Source organism: Calonectris borealis, chromosome 2 (assembly GCF_964195595.1).
Source record: "Calonectris borealis chromosome 2, bCalBor7.hap1.2, whole genome shotgun sequence".
Lineage (NCBI taxonomy): Eukaryota > Metazoa > Chordata > Aves > Procellariiformes > Procellariidae > Calonectris > Calonectris borealis.
Genome location: NC_134313.1, coordinates 123,046,435 through 123,067,154, shown reverse-complemented (window position 1 = coordinate 123,067,154; position 20,720 = coordinate 123,046,435). Strand labels below are relative to the sequence as shown.

The following is a 20,720-nucleotide window of genomic DNA, read 5'->3' as shown; positions in this document are numbered from 1 at the left end:
TCCCTTGAGTGTCTCCGGTAATCATGAACGGAGATGTCTAGGTGACAAATTCAACACACAAAAATGGTGAATTCAGACTGTAAGTACAGAAACATAAGCTGTGTGCGTGAAAAAATACCTGTCCAAACTGATCAGTGAAAGCAGCGAAAAAGCCATGGTAACAAAATCTGTACTCAAATCCAGCAAAGGATAGCCAATTCATTGCAAGGGAAAAAAAAACCCATAGGTTATAGTGAAAAATGAGAGCCTCGCAATGTGATTTTCTCCTTTGGCCCCTAAGGCATTATGAATAGGGATTCAAGGTTCAGGCACATCTATTCCAGTGTCCGTTATCAGAGTCACAAGGTTTTGTGTGGGCAAAACAACGGGTGATGTCTGGAGCATGTGAATTGAGAGATAGAGGGAACGTGCTTACGTGGTGATACAATTTCTTCCCGAAAGTCTCTCTCTGTGCTGCACGCTGGCACATTATCTGTAAAGCGGTTTCAGCCGCACCAAGGGACCTCATGCAGTGATGAATACGGCCTGGCCCAAGCCGACCTTGAGCTATCTCAAACCCCCGTCCCTCACCTGGTTGGAAAGAAAAACAGGCATATGCAGATTCCTTGATTCCTGCTTGAAATGATCCATGGCGCTGAGCAGAAGTGGCCTCATAGCATCAGAGCTAGAAGCAAGCTTCTTAAAAGTTTATTTTGCAGAACTGTTGTGCTTGTTTACTCAACTAGATCTATATTGACATGCTGTTAGTGATACTTACAGCAAAAAGTACACTTTAAGATGGTTTCTGAGAGGGTTTGATTTACCTAATTTAATTTAAATGTTATTAATCTTGAATTGAAAAATACTTCTATGAGATTTGGTATGAGAATTTGGGGGAAGACTTTGAGGTTTCCAGGTCCTAGGGCTACTCAAGAGAGAAAGCTCTTTCAGGGAAATAAAAAAAGCAGAGAGGAAATACTGTAAGTCCTGGTTTCTTCTAAGCGAGAGAAGTAGAGCAAAGTTCTCCCTGCAGAAGGTCACAGTGCTGGCCTGCTCATTCTTTCTTTTTTTTTTTTTTCCAGTTCTGCTAAGTCTGCAGGCACCCAGGCTTGGATGGCCACAGACTACAGCAGAACACTCTTTTTAAAAGTCTGTAAAGTCTATGAGAACTGGTTTTGGGGAAAGAATGCCATTGACAGTGTCTTGTCTGCTTTGCTCTACTTCAGGAAAGTGATTTTCACATGACAGCTACAGCTGCCCTGCTTCCTTCAATCACCTTTCTGCTCTAAACAAATTACATTCAAGCAGCAGGTAGACTGCTAAAGGAAGAGTGGGCTCCCTCTTACATGTATTTGAGACCCCAGCTCAACTGACCATAGCTGTTTACAATAACATATGGTGATTCATAAAATAAACCATCATTTCAAACATATGGTGATTCATAAAATAAACCATCATTTCATAAAACTTGGTTCATTGCTGTATTAAAAAGGAATTAATACTGAAACTCACCCAGTATTATATTGGAGACAGGTACTCGCACATCATTAAAGTGTATCTCAAAATGTCCTCCATGGATCTCATCTACAGGGACAGAGAAGACAACAGCAGGGTGAAACAAAGGAAGATAAAAATACATGCCTTCAATTCCTAACTCTTTTCCTATATACGTGTTTTACTGATTTATTTCATATACAATACTTATTAGTATTACTGCAGCTCCTGAGATTACTAACAAATTAATATATATATATATAGCTGATAAATATTATCACCTACCCAGATAGCCAAACACTGAGAGGGGTCTTATCAGCTTCAGCCCTGGAGTGTCTGTGGGAACAATGATCATACTGTGCTGCTCGTACCTGATCAAGACAAAATGCACAAGTTACAATTAACTTTGAGCCTCCCTTCTGTCCCCTCCCTCCACTTTTTTAATTTTCTATCCTCAATTTAGCACTCGCATAAAGCCAATGTTGAGATTTACCTATACTGATTACAGTCCTCCTGCCTACATGCAGTGTGGCATGCATGCTTCAACACTGCTGGGATCACCAGTCAACAAGTAAAAATGTACTACTGGCATCTAATGCACCACGACCGAAAAACGACTACTTCTGTCACTTCTGTGCAAGTAATTCTGTATCAGCCAGTCCATTTCCTTCCCCCCCGCCCCTTTCTTTTTTGTTTTCAAAACATGTTTATCATCATCATCTTGGCTTGCCTACAGTTTAGGAAAAGAATCCCCATGTTTAAATTCCTTCAGAATATTTAAGGTCAGTTAGCAGTCACACAGAACTGGAGGTGATATCCCAGGTCCCTGAATTCAACCTCCAGTTCTAGCAAGTGCAGCATCACACAATCCTCTCCATGAACTTCTGTTCAGCTTTGAAGAGCTCAACGGATGCCACTGTCTTGTACAGCCGTTGGACAAACCATCCTGTATGCTATAAGCAAGTTACTGTTTACTTCTCAATGGAACCTAGGCAAATCTAAAAACTTAAGATAATCAGTGGAATTTCGGCTAAAATCCAACTCACGATATAAATGTTCTAATTCTTTTGTAATACGAGCTGTGTGATTTTAATGGAATTAGTCACAAAGCATTTTATTCATCTCTTGTGTAAGTTTTTGTAAAAGGCAATTTTAGTTTGGTAATAAGAGTTTAACTACATATTTATTTTAAACAAGAAAAGGGAAGTATTATATTTACACATATAGGAATGGAATGAGTAGGTCTGATTAGTGGGTATGGTGGTGTTGGGTTGACGGTTGGACTCGATGATCTTAGAGGTCTTTTCCAACCTTAATGATTCTATGATTCTATGATTAAAGCTGCGCAATGCTCTCTGCTCACACAGCTTCATATAACAAACATCCCATGTTTCAAACTTAACTTTCTATACCTACAGATAACTTTGTGAAAAACTTAGAAGATAACTTCAGGTCTCTGGTGTGCCACCTGTAGTCATTCTGTTCAGGGAAGCTGTGAAAAGTTTTGGTTTTATTATCATTTAAGCAAGCAATTCTTACTCTGTTAATTGTTTTATATACTATATTTACGAAATAAATTGTAAGCCAGAGATAGTTGTTGGCTGAACAACTGATGCAGACTAAAACTAACGTGACCAAGATAAAGTCAGTGAACCCCCCAAAATTTCCTGATCCAATTCATCACACAGCTGCACGAACACTAGAGCTAGTGCAATGGAGGGGGGGAAGCATGCGGATGCAAGCTGGTGACAGCGAAAGGGTTGGGAGGCTTCAGTGATCAGCAGCTGACAGCAAAACAGGAGTTTGGTCAGCAACATTTTTCTCTAAACAGACACATGCACAGGTTTAAAACTCCCCTGTAATTCACAAGCACATTCAACTGATCAAGGCAATTAATGGTATTTCACTTAACAAAATTTTTGCAAGCAGTGACTCTTCCAGGAAACAAGTTTTAGGTAACTCTTTGAATCTCCTAGGAATCCTTACCTGGATGCTGAGGAGTTTTTGGTTTTGCCCATTACAATTGCAACTTTGCAATTCGGGTTCCCAGCACCTTAAAAAAGTCACAAACACAAAAATAGTTTTCAATATAAAAATCTCAACGTAGAATCAAATGAAGTTTCATACGAATAAATCTTACTCCCTTCCTTTTGTGATACAGGAGCAAAAGCAAAAGCATGCAATCTACTTCTGTGTTTATACTCTGAGTAATCAGCCTGAAACAAAATACATCTTATTCCTTAACATGTAAAAGGGAGTTGACTTGTGGTGAGGGGAACAATGAAAAGCCAAACATGTAAACCCTCCAGGATCCAGCTCCATCATCTATTCCTATGAAAAGAGAACAACAAGGTACTTGAAAAGAAATCTAATTACTTCTGTCTCCATTACAGCTAAGCAAATAAGCGTGACACAAAAACACACCTCGAGGTGAGATGCTGCCATTTCAAAAGTAAAACTTCTTAAAACTATAAAGACTGGAGGATTATGTGGGAATGAAATGTTGACCACATTATAACCAAATTATGCAAATAAGGCTATCAAAGGGTTACCATAATGACTTTGCTACTACTTCAGCATAACTTCTCTGGAATGAAGATTTTTTTCCCCCTTCATGCAAATGATTTTAGTTTGCACTTCAAAGAAAGATCTGAGTGGAAATCGTTACCCGAAAATAATCTGCTAGCATTTCAAGCCATTGATAACATTATGTGATACAAGTCTTGTATCATACAAGTCTTTGTAGCATAAAGCTAGCATTTTAACGTACAAGTCCTAAAGAAGATTCTACCATTAATTAAAATGGCATCTTATTTTTAAGAGCGTTAATCCTCACTATCTTTTTCTTTAAATGTACCAAAGCATGCTCTCATTCCTTTCAAAGTCTCACACAGACAATAAAGCTAGGGAAAAAGGGGCAGGATTATACCTGACGTATGTAACAATCAGTAAATTCTTTATTGCTATCTCAATGCAGATGACAAGCTTTGCAGAGATTTAATTCAAGATTTGATCTGTACCAACTCGGTTTGTTTTGAGGTCTGAAACAAAGATGATTTCTTAGCTTCTCTGGCAACTGTTATCACAAAGTTTGGGAGCCTCTGGTCTAGACAATACAACCACCTGGCTTTGAGCTGAACTACTTCCTCCTGAGAACAGCCACTGTGATGGCCAGGAAGTGGGAGAGGGATTTATTTCGTTCGGATAAACACTGTCTGTTCTGAGGGCCAGACTCCTGGCTGTTTACTTTCCTCTTTTGCAATATGCTATTCATCCATTGTTTTCAAAGTGGGGTTATATTTGTGGCCCGTGAGCTGTACAATGCTAACAAGCTAAAATATCTGAGTGAAAAGCTGGGGTGGGGGGGAATAAATCAGCTTGTAAAAAAAAAAAAGGTGGATCTCGAACAGTTGGCTCATTTGGGCAACTGCAACAAGTGCGAGAGCAACCCCAAAATAACACAACATATGCTTTGCAGTGTACTACCCTGCAAAGAGAAATGCTATACCCTTAAGAGGTATTTGATTCTTCTGCTTTTCCACAGAAGGTAAAGAATTGCACAAGTGGTATTTTCTAAACCACATTTATCTTGACATGTGGTTTACAACAAAAGATATTTTGACTTTCTGGAATCTCTTCAAAAACTATTTTGTAAACAATCCTCAATTCACATCCCTGCTTCAAAGAAAGGCAAATTTCACCACGTTGTATGAAAAAAATCAGAAGCAGCTTTCATGTTGAACTTAGTGAGGAGTTCACTGAGAGCTGGACATCTAGTTAGATGCTCTAAATCATTAGTACAAGTTTCTGGAAGGCAAATGAATACCTCCTTTTCATATGTACTTTTTCCCATCTGAGCACAGCAAAGGAAGGCAGATTCCTGGCCTTTCCACTCCTTAGAGTCTGAAGTCCTGAAAACCTAAAAGAAATTTTATACAACTTTGACCCATAAATGCCAGAAAGAAGTTCTGGTCTAATGCAAGACTCTGAAAGACTCCAGTGCTTTGGAAAAAATGCAGACTGCCTGGATGGAATAAATCTCTTATTTGTAAATGGCATTTTTACATTACTTACAGAATTCAAAGAAGCTGCTGGAGGATGGGGGGAAAAGTCAGAGAAGCCTGTCATTTTGGCAGGAGTTAGAAGCAGTTTTGCAAGAAACTCACAATTGAACAAAGAGAAATAGTAGAGATTTTAGAAGGTCAGTTTTAAGCATATTTCCATATTGATAAGATTTTTAATAAGCTTCTTCCATATATATGGCTGCACAACCTGTCCAAAACTTTTAAACCACAATGCTGCTACATTGGGAAACATTGTAAGTTTAACTAATGTATTATATTTTTTAACTCTTCATGGCACTCACATAGGCAAAGACAATGATATTTTAAAATGTGCTTAGAGGGTTGATCACAATCCTATTGGAAGCCTCATCTCTGCTATCAGGGGGTGTAACATGCTTAAGATTACTGATCTTCATACAATCAACTTACACAGGTTCTTTCTGGTGGAAAGTACTAAATGTGGCACAGACATGGATAGTACAATCTTTACTTAAAGAAGCTGCCATATAGCCTGGTTTCAGAAGCCAATAGCACTTAATTCCTGCAATCTACTTATCTATTTTTCAGTGTCCAGTCTTCAAATTTTTGGCTAAGATGACTAAGGCAGGATAATCTGCTACCTGAATGCCCAGAATACCTACGACTCTTGCCTGCTGCACTGGTGAGCCTGGTGGGTTACCTCTCTTTGCTAAAGATCAGGGGTCTGTGGTGACATCACAGACTTGGCAGCTTCCTAGAAAGGCACTAATAAACACATGTTCTGGACTCTCCTACAAGAAGAAACTGGACTGAGTAGGGTGGATGGCAGCGTGATATTGATGTTGTAACATGGGGATCTAATGGAGAAAAGGGGAACCTGCAGTAATTTCTATCCACTACACTCCACTACACAAAATCTATCCGCTATTCCATAGTTCTACCTCATCTTCTCCAGATAACACTGCTGGGCTCCTGATTCACACATGGTAAAGATTACTATGTAGCTGTGAGCAAATTGGCTACAACCAGTAAAGACAGAGACAATGCTGGGGTTCTGTTGCTTATCAGCAAGGGCTATGCAGTCCTGCCACTGAATGTGGCTGCTAGTCATGCCTAGCTAGAGCTCACAGTCTCAGATGGTGCCAGTGATGCTCTCAACAACATTTAGGAATGGTTTTTTCCTCACCTTCACCCCACTTTTACATAGCCACAAGTGCTTCTTAGTTAACAAGATCCACTGTAATTTTGCATTCACTCTTACTTATTAAATAATTTTTGTTATTTTTGAGCCTATAGGGCCATACTGAAATCTGATATTACATGACAGTATTATTTCTGTACCCTGACTGGAAGGTTCTGTCCTCCCTGCACCCTGCAAAGTTAAGAGGAGCTGAGGTACTATAATAAACAGCACAAGATTTACATGAACTGATTTCCTACAGCCTGCCCACAAGACCTCTTAAGCACTGGTAACACAACCGTCTTTTCTGCAGGCACAGAGACATTTCCTTGGGAGCCTTCTCAGTTCTACCCTGATTATTCTATCTTGTTACGGACCATGTTGAGACAAAGCCCTTTCAGAACGGAGATATTCACTTATTTTAATGAGATATAGCTCAGGCCCCTAAGCAATGACACGACTTGCGAGAAGCAAATGTGCTGGAAGCAACCCAAATGTCTTACCTGCCACTGTGAAGAACACCAGTGAAGTGCTGTGATAACTCAAGATGAAAACACTACAGAAATATGCACAAATATTGCAGCACTCTTCCTCTAGATCCAATTCCTCTCCCAACCCATTTTTCTTTCTTGTTGTGAATGCAAATGAAGCCAGAAGCATGTGGAAAACATCTGCGCATTACACTCTTAGCTGCCCATTTTGAAAAACCTTTCCTTTCACATATTCCAAAATAGCTGAAGCACAGACAGATGGCTAATCCAGCCGTGGCAGGTGTATCAATTAAGCCAGCATGCCAAGAAGCAAAACTTGACCTCTGGTCTGCTCAAAATCTCTCTCTGTTGTTTGGCATCAATATTGCATTTACTGAAACTCACTAGACTGCTACAGGGTACAGGATAATTCAAACAAAAGAAAAGCTCTGGAAGATCACGGAAGGCTCCTGACACTCTGCACAAGGTACTCGTGCACAAAAGACCAATTTGAAGCTGTAGAGGTTGTGGAAATTTAAGCAAGATCCAGTCATTTTAGGAATTCTTAGCACAGGTAAGTCCATGCCTCAGTGTGGAAATATTAATGTCTGCATGTAAACTGCAGAACTTCTCCATCTTCCCTTTCCTGTAAAAGTTTTGACTGTTTATAATGCAGACAGCACACTGCAAATGGAAGAAACCTCATGGATGGAATAGCGTCTTTTTATTTTTCTTCTACAGTATCTGCCTGGCTTGCAGTTTCTGTAGAAATATTATCAAAACACTAACTTGATTATGAGTCTGACTGGTAACATTCAAGTCCCTGAGAACTCTCCCACAGGGTGCAGAACTATCTGTTTATACTCTGGTTGACAATTTACCACTTGCTTTTACATCTTTCCCCTATCACCTTTCTGGTTTTGTTCAATATCACATACTGAAAGAGCAACCTCCCCCATCTTACAAAAAGCAAACTCATCCTTCTATTGTATCCCCTAAAAAGTTACTTAAAAAGGGGATATAAGGATCCTTTAAAACATTATAGAGGCAGCCATCAAAAGCACAGTAGTGTCCCGAGGAAAGAATATAGTGACGCTGTACAGGTAACTCTGCCCCAGACAGACCTCCCCCTCTTTCTCTCCTTTTCAAATTTTAAATGTGTGATTTCAGAAAAGCCTTTTAATTATGTAAAAAAAAACATTTGGACTTTCATGAATAGAACAACCAACAAGACAGTGAAATAGTAAGAGTCTTGACCTTCCAAAGAACACTCACATTCTGGTTGGAACAGGGAGGAACGTAGGAAATGTACATGTTCAACAGAATAGTTTCCAGGAAAGCAGGAGGTTTTTTTTGTTTTTTTAAAACTGGCAAGTCAAAATGAAAGTGCAACTGACTTCCCCATGAGGGTGTGGTGCTTGAAGACAAAATGCAATGTGTCAGACAATTCAGATCATTTCACTGAAGCACATCTCAATTGCAGTATCTGCTACTAGTCTGCTGACAAAAGAAGGTTAGTTTTGTTTTAATATTTACCGCTCTGTATATTAAGTTTTGATATATTTATCTTATTTACATAGAGAAGAGCTAGGATTTACTCTTGGTTAAGCTGGCTTTACAGAGAGACATCATTTCACTAAGGCACATGCTCATTTCCAGTCTTAAAATTAGATTTGTTCATTCGAAAAACAGAATATTGCTTAATTCATTAAAGAAAAAATCTGTCTGTTTAAACTGGGGATATTAATTTCATTTAACATGTATTCATACAATCCCATGTCAAGTTTAAACACACAGAAACACTGAATTTATATCTCAATGGAAGGCTGGAATAATTCTGCAAGAAAACATGCAAAGCTGTCTATTGATACATCTATTAATATACCTCCTAGAAAACAGTACTTGAAAAAACAGCTGAGGTTCTGAGCTGTTTGGGTACTTGTGGGCAGTTCTGTACGCGATAAGATTCCTTTCTGTCATAACATCCTGAGAGGTCTCCAGCTGTAAGATAGAGAGTACCCACAGCAATTTGATTTTGTAAGAAATTCCACGTGGGCATAAGGCAGCTCCCTGTGTGGGATGGAGACTAAACTAAGCCTGTTCCACTGCTGTTCAGTACCTGACTCCCATGGGACTGCTCTGCTTTATGTAATGGGCAGGTATACACGTGCCTGAGAAACAACATTAACAGGAATGACAACTATGAATAGGTATGTTAGCCAAAACATAACTGTGTTTTTAAGGTAGAAATATCAACTGTTGCATTTTAGATAACTTTGTTTCCATCAAGAACTCAGGTCAGCCAAAAGCGTATCAGACAGCGGAGCATATCCCTCGTCACAGCCAAGCCACTTTGTGGTACGCAGACTTCTTGAAGTTTGCATTGAAATGTTTATTGTTTTGCTTTCAAGCAAATTTGCCAATGATCCAATTATGATTAAGCATTCCTAGATGGGTTCTGTAGTAAGTGTTTTAAACCACAACCAAATCTTTTAATTTTCTTCTAATCTTGGCTAAGTGGATTAAACTCTCCCTGCAGCAGTTTCTCTTCTATTAAAAAAAAGGATTTTTTTTACAACAAACATTTGCTGTTGATGTCTGAATCTCTCCTCAAAGTACTATAAAGCTGCAAAAGATTACCCCTACTGAAAAATCCTTCTAACACAGCTTGTTAGGCATAGAATAGACATCCCTTGCCAAACTAATAAATAGAATTACTGTATTTTTCCATTCTGCACACCTCAGTTAGGCAACAATAAATGACGTATTACAAGACTTAAAATAAGAGTAATCATTGTTTAAAGTTTATCGGGAAGTGTTTTGAAATGTTAACAAAATAATCTAACAAAGTCGTTAAGGATGAAGCCAAACCAAACAGTTAATTTCTAACTAAAACACTTTTTAAAAAATTTAGATAGCAGATTCACTGAGAAAAAAAAAAATCAAGCAAAAATAGAAATTATTCATTTCTTTCTATTTAATTGGTCTGCATCCCTGAATATGAGATCAATCAATAACTTATTTTTCCTGGTAGACAGAATACATTAAAAAATTTTTAAGAGATACTGTTTATAATAAAGGTTTGGCAACCCTTCATTTAAACTTTTGTCTAAAAAACAGAAATGGTATTTGGATTTTTTTCAAGCTTGGAAAAGCTCCGGGGCAGAGTATCAGATAAGAATCTGCTTTCAGTAACATTGGCCTCAGATTTTGAAACACTGCAGATGATGAGAAAGGGGGATGTGTTTTTCATTCGCAGCTACTTTTTGCTACTGCTGTTAAGAAATCGTAATCCCATTTATTTCAAGAAAACAGGGCACTGCAGGACTGTAGTTTACAATAGAAAGAATTTCAGCAAATTAGTCAATGAACACAATTACAGAAAAAGAAGAAAACACTGTAGGACATGACTTGCTTAAGACACAGTCTGGAGATACGAACACTCAAACTTCAACCCTAAGCTGGCAGTGAGAATACAGCCTTAGTGTTTACGGAGTAAACCTGTCATGAGATAATACTTGAAAAAACAGCTGAGGTTCTGATCTGTTTGGGTACTTGTGGGCAGTTCTGTACATGATAAGATTCCTTTCTGTCATAACATCCTGAGACGTCTCCAGCTGTAAGATGCAGTGTACCCACGCAATTTGATTTTGTAAGAAATTCCACGTGGGCATAAGGCAGCTCCCTGTGTGGGATGGAGACTAAACTAAGCCTGTTCCACTGCTGTTCAGTACCTGACTCCCATGGGACTGCTCTGCTTTATGTAATGGGCATGTATATGTGTGCCTGAGAAACAAACAAGCACACTCTCCCTCACATCCCAAATTTGCCAAAATTTATGGTAGTAGGCACAGAATACTACTGCTTGCCTCTCAGCTTTAACCTGTTAGTATTCCTTATCCACTCTATTATAATAGCATTTACAGGCTTCAACTGATACTCCTTTGCTTTGCAGAGGCTGTAGAGAAGAAGGTGTAATCTCAACCCTATAAAGGAACAGACAAATTTATTTTGCAATGGAATATTGTCAAACATAACTGAGTCAGAGCAGTTTAAGCAATGATGGCTCCTCAACTGAAATGTGGAAACCAGTGAGGTGCACTCCAAGCATCTTGCAATCTCAAATGCTAAGGTTAATGAAAACATTTAATGAAAGCATTTCAGTTGAATCCATTTTACTTTGCATTGCACACACGGATGTAGTCAGTTACCCCATTTCATGTGAGAACAGTCTGTTCTGCCTCCATCACTGTCTAGCTCTACTTTGATTATTTACGAAAGTATTCTCAATATCCCAACTTCTTTAAACTTGAGACGTATAAGCAACCCTGAGCAAGGATTTTAGGTTTCAACAGAAATTTTAAAAATTAAAACCAGTATTATTTCTTTGGTGTTCCCTTCTCCCCCCTTTTTTGTGTCTTGTAGCTTTGCCATGGGCTGGGATATGAATAACTCAACTGATTACTGGATTGAGGACGAGGAGGATGATCTCAACTCTGTAATAGATTACAATACATATGAGCTTCTCTGTGAAAAAAGTGATGTGAGAAATTTCAGTAAATTATTCCTTCCTGTGTTCTATGCATTGGCTTTTACTGTTGGAGTCGCTGGAAATTCATTAGTGGTCGCAATTTATGCCTATTGCAAGAAACCGAAGACTAAGACAGATGTGTACATCATGCATCTAGCCATTGCCGATTTGCTCTTGCTCTTTACACTCCCTTTTTGGGCTGCAAATGCAGTGCAGGGATGGGAACTTGGAAACTCAATGTGCAAGCTTACTTCTTCTCTGTACACCATGAATTTCAGCTCTAGCATGCTGTTCCTGGCCTGTATCAGTGTGGATAGATACAGGGCCACTTCTGAATCCCGGTGTCATAGAAGAGTTGGTAAACACTGCAGTGTTACCTGCATCTGTGTCTGGCTGTCTGCCATCTTCCTCAGTATCCCTGAACTGATATTTAATCAAGTCAAGAAATCCAATGACAGGAATGAATGCCTTCCTGTATTTCCAATGAACATGGAAACACTCTTAAAAGCAACCATTCAAATCCTGGAAATTATCCTGGAATTTCTGCTTCCTTTCCTAGTAATACTGATATGCTATTCAGCTACTGCTCGAGCAATCTTTAGATCTGCAAATGCTAAAAAATCTAGACCTTTCATGGTTCTGCTGGCAGTAGTGGCTACTTTCATTATTACCCAGCTACCTTACAACATTGTTAAATTCTGGCGAGCCATAGATATCATCTACATGTTGGTTACTGACTGTGATGCAAGTAAAACCATAGACATCGCACTCCAGGTCACCAAGAGCATAGCTTTGTTTCACACCTGCCTGAACCCTCTTCTCTATGCCTTTCTGGGTGCCTCTTTTAAAATGCATATTATGAAAATCGCAAAAAATTATGGATACTGGAGAAGACAACAACAGAACGGAAGACCTGAAGAAATTTCTATGAATTATGAAGACCATACTGAAGAAACAATTAGTTTCACTATATAGACTCTCCATTACTTCCATTACCTTATATAACCAAGGGAATTATTTACTAATTCTGGGGGTATTGTTTCAGCAGCTGTTTGTCTGCAAGTCAACTTTCAGATTAATTTCTGAACCTGCAGACTAGCCAAGACACTACAGTGCAGTTCAAAGTGGAACATGTTGATCAAAATTTAAGCATCTGGCAAGAACTAAATACTGAAATTCCTAGAAACAACTACAGATATTTACTAAAAAAAAAAAAAACCCAAACCCAAAGAAACCACAACAAAACCCAAACACCTAAAAACCCAAGATTTAAATTTAAAAGGGTACAATACTAGGCACTTAAATAGCTGTGTAATGAACAATCCATACATGTCTAAACATTTGATTAAAACAGAAAAAGAAACCATCAGCAATAAAACAGCAGTACAGGAACTTTTGTACCAAAAGGTAATAATCTTGTGTTTCTCCAACTATTTTGTAAAACTTTAGAACATTTGCCTAATAAGTCAGTTCCACTTTTTCCTCAGCTATCATTCCATAGATACACTTGCAGTTTGAAATGAGGTATCAATTCATGGCTGAGAATTGAGAGAGAGAGGGGGTGGGGGGAAAGCCATTCTCTATGTGTTTCCACATATGTATAGCAACAACAACATCCCCCGCAAAAAACAGTAACTCCTTCTCTGTAACTACCAAAAATGACCTTTCACCTCTCCTTTTCTGCTCACCCTAAACTTCAACAAGCCCAGTGCCCTATGAGAGGGCAGATTTACAGATCTCTGTAAATGTCATGTCAAATGTAAGTAAGTGCCGAAGCAGTGCAGTCAAAGCATTAGCAGAAATGTAAGAAAAAGTTAAGTTAATCTTCAGATACAAGGCCTGGAATTTCTAGTCAGAATTTGTAAAATTAATCAAACACTGCAATAACTGTATCTGCTAAAATATAAGGAGATACAATAAAATCAAAGAATACAAAAAATGCACTGGCTGTCATTTATTCATATCTTTAAGTTTGCTTTGTTTTAGCAGGTATTGACATCTCTCATCATAGGCATTTATCAACCAGCAAAGGCTAGAGGCCTTGCTTGATGAATGAGAGAGGTTCTGACTCCATATGAAGCTCACGGTTGGTGGGATCTCATTTTTTCCACAGAGAGAATCATAGAATCATAGAATCATTAAGGTTGGAAAAGAATTCTAAGATCATCGAGTCCAATCTTCAGCTCAACACCACCATGCCCACTAAACCATGTCCCTAAGCACCTCATCTACACGTCTTTTAAATAATTCCAGGGGTGGTGACTCAACCACTTCCCTGGGCAGCCTGTTCCAATGTTTAACCACTCTTTCAGAAAAGAATTTTTTCCCCATATCCAATCTAAACCTCCCTTGGCGCAACTTGAGGCCATTTCCTCTCGTCCTATCGCCAGTTACTTGGCAGAAGAGACCAACACCCACCTCGCTACAATCTCCTTTCAGGCAGTTGTAGAGCGTGATAAGGTCTCCCCTCAGCCTCCTCTTTTCCAGACTAAACAATCCCAATTTCCTCATAACATTTGTGCTCCATACTCTTCACCAGCTTCGTTGCCCTTCTCTGGACACGCTCCAGCACCTCAATGTCCTTCTTGTAGCGAGGGGCCCAAAACTGAACACAGCATTCCAGGTGCGGCCTCACCAGGGCCAAGTACAGGGGCATGATCACTTCCCTACTCCTGCTGGCCACGCTATTTCTGATACAGGCCAGGAGGCCGTTGGCCTTCTTGGCCACCTGGGCACACTGCCGGCTCATGTTCAGCCGGCTGTCAATCAGCACCCCCAGGTCCTTTTCCTCTGGGCAGCTTTCCAGCCACTCCTCCCCAAGCCTGTAGCGTTGCCTGGGGTTGTTGTGGCCGAAGTGCAGGACCCGGCACTTGGCCTTGTTGAACCTCATACAGTTGGCCTCGGCCCATCGATCCAGCCTGTCCAGGTCCCTCTGCAGAGCCTTCCTACCCTCGAGCAGATCAACACTCCCACCCAACTTGGTGTCAGCTGCAAACTCACTGAGGGAGCACTCGATCCCCTCATCCAGATCACTGATAAAGATATTGAACAAAACCGGCCCCAAAACGGAGCCCTGGGGAACACCGCTCGTGACCGGCCGCCAACTGGATTTAACTCCATTGACCACAACTCTCCGGGCTCGGCCGTCCAGTTAGTTTTTTACCCAGTGAAGAGTACATCTGTCTAAGCCGTGAGCCGCCAGCTTCTCTAGGAGAATGCTGTGGGAGACAGTGTCAAAGGCTTTACTGAAGTCCAGGCAGACCACATCCACAGCCTTTCCCTCATCAACGACGTGGGTCACCTGCTCATAGAAGGAGATCAGGCTGGTCAAGCAGGACCTGCCTTCCATGAACCCGTGCTGGCTGGGCCTGATCCCCTGGTTGTCCCACACATGCCTTGTGAGCGCCCTCAAGGCAAACCGCTCCATTATCTTCCCCGACACCGAGGTCAGGCTGACCGGCCTGTACTTCCCCGGATCCTCCTTCCAGCCCTTCTTGTAGATGGGCGTCACATTGGCAAGCCTCCAGTCATCCGGGACCTCCCCAGTTAACCAGGACTGCTGGTAAATGATGGAGAGCGGCTCGGCAAGCTCCTCCGCCAGCTCCCTCAGTACCCTCGGGTGGATCCCATCCGGCCCCATAGACTTGTGAGCATCCAGGTGGCGCAGCAGGTCGTTAGCTGCTTCCTCTTGGATTATGGGGGGTTTATCCTGCTCGCTATCCTTACCGAAGCTGTTCCCTGCCACAGTGCTGACGAGGATTCCAGGAAAACAGCAATTTTCCATGACTCTCTGGAAGCATTTCAAATATATTGACATATTAGCTTTCAAAATAAAAAAAGTGGTATTACAGCATACTGTCCCTGCTTTCAAACATCTCATGGGCTCTGACAAAATGCCTGATCTACAGCTTACGAAAGCCAACAAGAATCTCTCATTTTTAGACACTGTTCCTAGTCACACAATTATGGACTGGAAAAAAGAGCTCTAAAATGACAGACAAGAAACAACAGTAGCATAAACAAGACACAAGCCTCTTCTCTCTGTTTGGATGACAAAAGCTTACAGAATTTCTGCCCAGTGTTTTGAGAAATACTAGGGCATGAACAGATAAGTCCAAAGTGCTTGACAGATGGTCTACACACACACCATAAATCTGACATGTTTAAGCCATACTGGATTTACTGTAGATGTACAAAGCACCTATGCAGAGCATGGTAAGAAATGCCAGTTCTTCCACAAAGCAACTGACTCCTTGCATGTGTGATTTATGATTTGTCTTCACAAACAAAGTGGTTGCACCCAGAGTGACATTCTGACCAGGCTGTCAGGCTTCTGGAATTCCCAAACATCCAAGGTCCTAATGTCCCACTCAGAGTAAAAAGGAAAAAAACCAAACAAAAACCCAAACCAAAAACCAAACCAAAAAAAAAACCCACCCAAAAAACCAACCAGGCACAAAAGGAGACTCTGACTAAGGCAGAGCTGCATGTATGTGTTTCTCAAAATTCTTGAAATTGCAGCACCTTTTGTGCGCCTGTCTTTATGCAAATCTGACTATCCTAATTATTTTTATTAGAAATAAGACAAAACAAATCATGCTTAATCTCTTATGTTTACTCTCCTTTTTATAATTCACATAACTAATTTTATGAATAATATTTTGTGTGTGTGACCACCTACAAACTTTCCCATTACTTCCTTAGGAACTGCAGTGCACAGTTGGGAGACACTGACCCAGAGCAAAGGTAGCAGCCAGCAGTTAAGCGACACTGTCAGGTAAAGAGACAAGATACCACGCCTCCTTTTGCCGCCAGTTTTGCAGTACTAGAAAAGAGAGAGAGACCTATCTTCTGGTGATCTAGGTATTGCACAAGCATATATCAGTAGGTAGCTGCCACACTCAAAGGTACATAAAGGACACATTCAAGTTTCATTCCTGTTAGCAACTCAGTTTATACAGTTGGCTTCCAAACTCCCGGGGAATTATGATTTTCCAGTTGTTGTCATGTATGTTTCAGTAAAAAAGTAATGGTAGTATAACAGCAAGGACATTTACCACTTACAGTTTAATCCATTGATTTTTCTGGGAAGTACAGTATAAGAAAATTACCTGTAAGAGTCAGTCCAACAGCATCACAGGCTAGTTTAAAAAGCAGCCAAATTTTACTGTAACTACACAGTATACTCAAACTTCACACACAAGCTGCCAAAGACAGCTTCACAAAAACAAAGTTTAAAGACTATGGCCATAAATGTGTAAGTTACCTGATGGAAAGAGGTAACCTTTAGAGAACAATAGTTGCATTCATTCTGCGAACAAAATTCAGAGGTTCCAAAAAGGGCCCAAAACCCTAAATTGGATTCGAGTCTTGGACTTTGCTTCATAGATCAAAAGCTCGATTCTGCTCTTTCTGTTGTTTTACATTCTATTGCCTTTACCCAAGAAGAGACAATTTTCCATCTCAGAAATGGAGCACAAATGTTTTTGTTTTATCAGTTCTTGGAAAGAATTTTAGACTCAGCCATTCTTATTTAGGGTTTCCATACTTACCACTGCTCCACCACTTCTTGCCATTGATCACATAACTGTTTCCATCTCGCTCAATGCTGCATTGCATATTGGTGGCATCACTTGAAGCCACATCAGGTTCTGTGTTAAAGAAAAAAACCAAAACAAACCACTGGATTAAATATACAAGTAGTACTACCACCACAAATATAGAGATCTAGATATACTATATCAACAGTAACACTGTTTTGCTCCCAGTAGAAAAGCTGTTTTCAGAACCTTGCTCTGCTGGTGGTCAAAGGCTTTCTATTTTCTAACAACCTGTTATTCATAGCCAGTTTAAACTTACTTCTTCCTGGGCTCAGACTACTCTTTATAGTCAACAGCCTTCTTCCTTCCCTGATGTTTTTAAGTCCTTTCCCATTCCCCCAATGTACTTATAGATAACAGTCATGTTTCTCCTCAGCCTTTTTTTCCCCTAGGCTCTTCTCAAGTGAAAATAAAGAGATTTAAACTACTTTTGTGATGGTTTATGAAATAGGTTACACAAAGCAGTTGCCAGCAAAATGTCATCAATTATTGTTTGGAACAGGAAAGATTCTTCCTCTCTCCTTTCATCCTTAACTCCTTTTATAGGCCACCTTCTTTAAAGCAAAAGCACCTCTTTCCTCTTGGCGAACAGAGAATTTGCAAAATAAGGGTCCAGCTCTGCAAGGCTGAGTTCTCTCAACTCCTGCTGACACGAAAGATCAAGATTTTGACATCGCATGTTGAAAAGCTACCTTCCTAAATCAACACCCAGGCCTTCCACAGATGCTGAATACTACAAGCTTCCAAGAGCAAAAATGAATATAACGCTGAGCTACAGACATAGAGCAAGTGCATCATATGTTTTGTAAGTTATCTTCAGGTTATTTCTTAAAACCTCTACCTATGACATACTGCAAAACTACACAACTTTAATCACAATAATCATACTTGTACCTCCATGTACATTTCTAGAGAACCCCAAAGCACATTATAAAAAAGGGTAAGTTCTATTGTAAACCTGTTTGGTACAATAAAATGTATTTTACTAGTACTAAAAATAAACTGAAAATATATGGAAAGCAAATATTAATTATTGTAACCAGGAAAAAAGGTAACTATCAGGGAAGGGCAGCAAGGATGCTTCACTTTGCACTCACAACTCATACATGACTTCATATTCAAACATATTCACAGATACAGTGGAAATTTCTGCATTAATTCATTACAACACATAATAACTTCATAACACATAACAACTTGTAGTTTTGTACTTTTTGCATATGCCATGTGAAATTTCTGCCAATTGCCTCTAACTTTCCTCTGGAGAAAAATTTACCTGTCATGCAGAAGCAAGAACTAATCTTCCCTTCTAGGAGAGGCTCCAGCCACTTTTTCTTTTGCTCTTCAGTCCCATACATGTGCAGGACCTCCATGTTTCCAGTGTCTGTAAGAAATCAGCAGTCATGTTTGCTTCTTGAGACACACAACTGGTAAGGTGTAAGATGCCCGACTTTTCAATGCTCTCAGTGCTGTAGTTACAGGACAGGGTTGTCTAACCTGGTGCATGACAGTTGAAAACCTCAGGAGCAAAGAAGCATTTCCCTGTCTCCTCAGCTATTAGCGCGTAGTCAAGCTGGCTGAGACCACTGACATCTGGGAGAAAAAGGTTCCACAGACCTTCCGCTTTGGCCATTTCCTGTTGAAAGAATCAACAGAGAAAAACATTAGCAATAAATCTTAAAAAAAAAAATCTGGCTTGCTGCCCATTTCCTTCCTCCCTGCCTAAATACTGTACGATACATCTGATGCCTTTTTTCAATAGCTATTTTCAATAGGTACAGTCTTTGACCTAAAGTTCAGACATACCCCTCACAGAACTCACTTTTGCTTTTCTTCTCTGTCATTTGTATCTCTCACCTTTTTTCTTTCCTTACACTGTTCCTGACACTGTTTCTTTCCATGCAGAGTAACTTCTCCAGCAGCACACACCACTTTCTTACGCTCCATGTCAGTGCCTGTTTCTTTTACTGCTAGAGTGCTCAAGAATATTTATTATCCCATACCTTCAGTCTCTCAAGCAGTGGTGGTTTCTTCCATTTTTCCTCAGTATTTCCATGTCCAGCATAGTATTTTATTATTTCCTTAGAGAAACAATTAAAAAGATGCTTGTTTAAATTAAGAACACACGTAACACACCCAAGTAATAATATGGTGCTTTTCCAGTCCTATACTCTAAGAAACCAATAAAAAAATATTCAACACAGGTTTTTACTATATAGTTGGTTGCATTATAAAATTAAAAATATAATTCAAAATCAAACTGCAATCTATTCATTTTGCAAGACTTTAAATGCGTCATGGAGATGACCCCAATAAGTACCTTATTTCATTCAGGGAAATGGTTTGGGATAGTTTAAAATATGTGATGGTAGATGTAACTGTTACCAACAGTACGCACATGAGGTATAAACCCAAAAATAAAACAACAAATAAAAGCCAGATGTACTGACGCTTGAAATGCAGGTTTCCCATCACAATGTTCAGATATATAAGCCAGTTAATCTTTTCTTTTAACTGAGAAAAAACACAAAGAATACATTTTTTTCCTGTCAAAGTAATTCCTTAACAGATTATGTAAACAGTCATTCCAAGCACCAGTGATTAGCACTAAGTAAAACTGTGTGTTCAGTAATCCTAGTATTTTCACAAGTATGTTTCAGTGAGGCCCAGCACTTCATCAAAGCTGGCCCAGAACTAGTTTTAAAATGAATAAAAGCAGTGCCCTCTTCTGAAAATCACACAATAAGACAAATTCCGAAGTAGAATTTACAAGTCCTGATTCACAATCCCTGTTATGTGAAATAACTTACAAGCACAACGCTACTCATCTGCAAAACTTGCATGGCTGTTTGTGGTTCATTTGTTTTTAAAGCAAGTACATTAGTTATTGCAAGGCTTCCTTGGACAATCCAAAACTAGTTACAGACAGAATTCTAAGAAACTTCTGCTCTCAACCTCTCCTTGTGATAGGCAGATGCATTAATCTTTTAGACTAATATGTCCTCTGCACTTCTGCCTGACTGCAAAGAAGGAAAAAAAGAACACCTCACAAAAACCACAAAAAGGTGAAAAAACCAGTTCTGCTACGAAAGTCTTACCTGTGCTTTCACGAGGCTAAAAGTTGTATCAACTTTCTAAGTAGAAAATTTCTAATCTCCCTAGGCTAAGAAGTAAAATGCTTCATCTTATTTTCCCTTCCACTAATTAGGGACTTCTGTGGATATTTCACTACCTGATTTCAAACCTTTGCTGGTTTGAGGCTACATTGATACATTATGGAATCATTTTTTTTGTCATAAAAGTCATACCTTAAAAAATATGGCAAGAAACAGAAACATTCAACTTTGTATGGTTATAAACTGCAGTTTCCATTTTCTAACTAAGCATCTTTGCCTTTAGTATGTAAGAGTTCTAGGGTTTTGT

The 20,720-nt window shown here is 39.6% G+C and overlaps 2 protein-coding genes across 2 annotated transcripts in view; one reads left to right on the top strand and one right to left on the bottom strand.

The window, feature by feature from the left end:
• Positions 1–20,720, bottom strand: part of ACAD11 (acyl-CoA dehydrogenase family member 11) — a 34,371-nt gene that overhangs the window by 2,993 nt on the left and 10,658 nt on the right. The window contains exons 10-17 of the mRNA XM_075143275.1: positions 19,301–19,378; positions 18,795–18,933; positions 18,574–18,681; positions 17,250–17,348; positions 3,460–3,526; positions 1,759–1,844; positions 1,492–1,563; positions 416–570 (exon numbers count right to left, since the gene is read on the bottom strand). Coding sequence (XP_074999376.1) covers positions 416–570; positions 1,492–1,563; positions 1,759–1,844; positions 3,460–3,526; positions 17,250–17,348; positions 18,574–18,681; positions 18,795–18,933; positions 19,301–19,378 — 804 coding nt within the window. The remainder of the gene's footprint in view (positions 1–415; positions 571–1,491; positions 1,564–1,758; positions 1,845–3,459; positions 3,527–17,249; positions 17,349–18,573; positions 18,682–18,794; positions 18,934–19,300; positions 19,379–20,720) is intronic.
• On the top strand, positions 8,609–12,895 carry ACKR4 (atypical chemokine receptor 4). The gene is made up of 2 exons (XM_075143276.1): positions 8,609–8,679; positions 11,592–12,895. The coding sequence occupies exon 2, from the start codon at positions 11,599–11,601 to the stop codon at positions 12,670–12,672; it is 1,074 nt and encodes a 357-aa protein (XP_074999377.1). The 5' UTR covers positions 8,609–8,679; positions 11,592–11,598; the 3' UTR covers positions 12,673–12,895.

Excerpts from the sequence above, each read along its gene's own strand:
- ACKR4 (XM_075143276.1), top strand. The coding sequence starts at position 11,599 with ATGGGCTGGGATATGAATAACTCAACTGATTACTGGATTGAGGACGAG.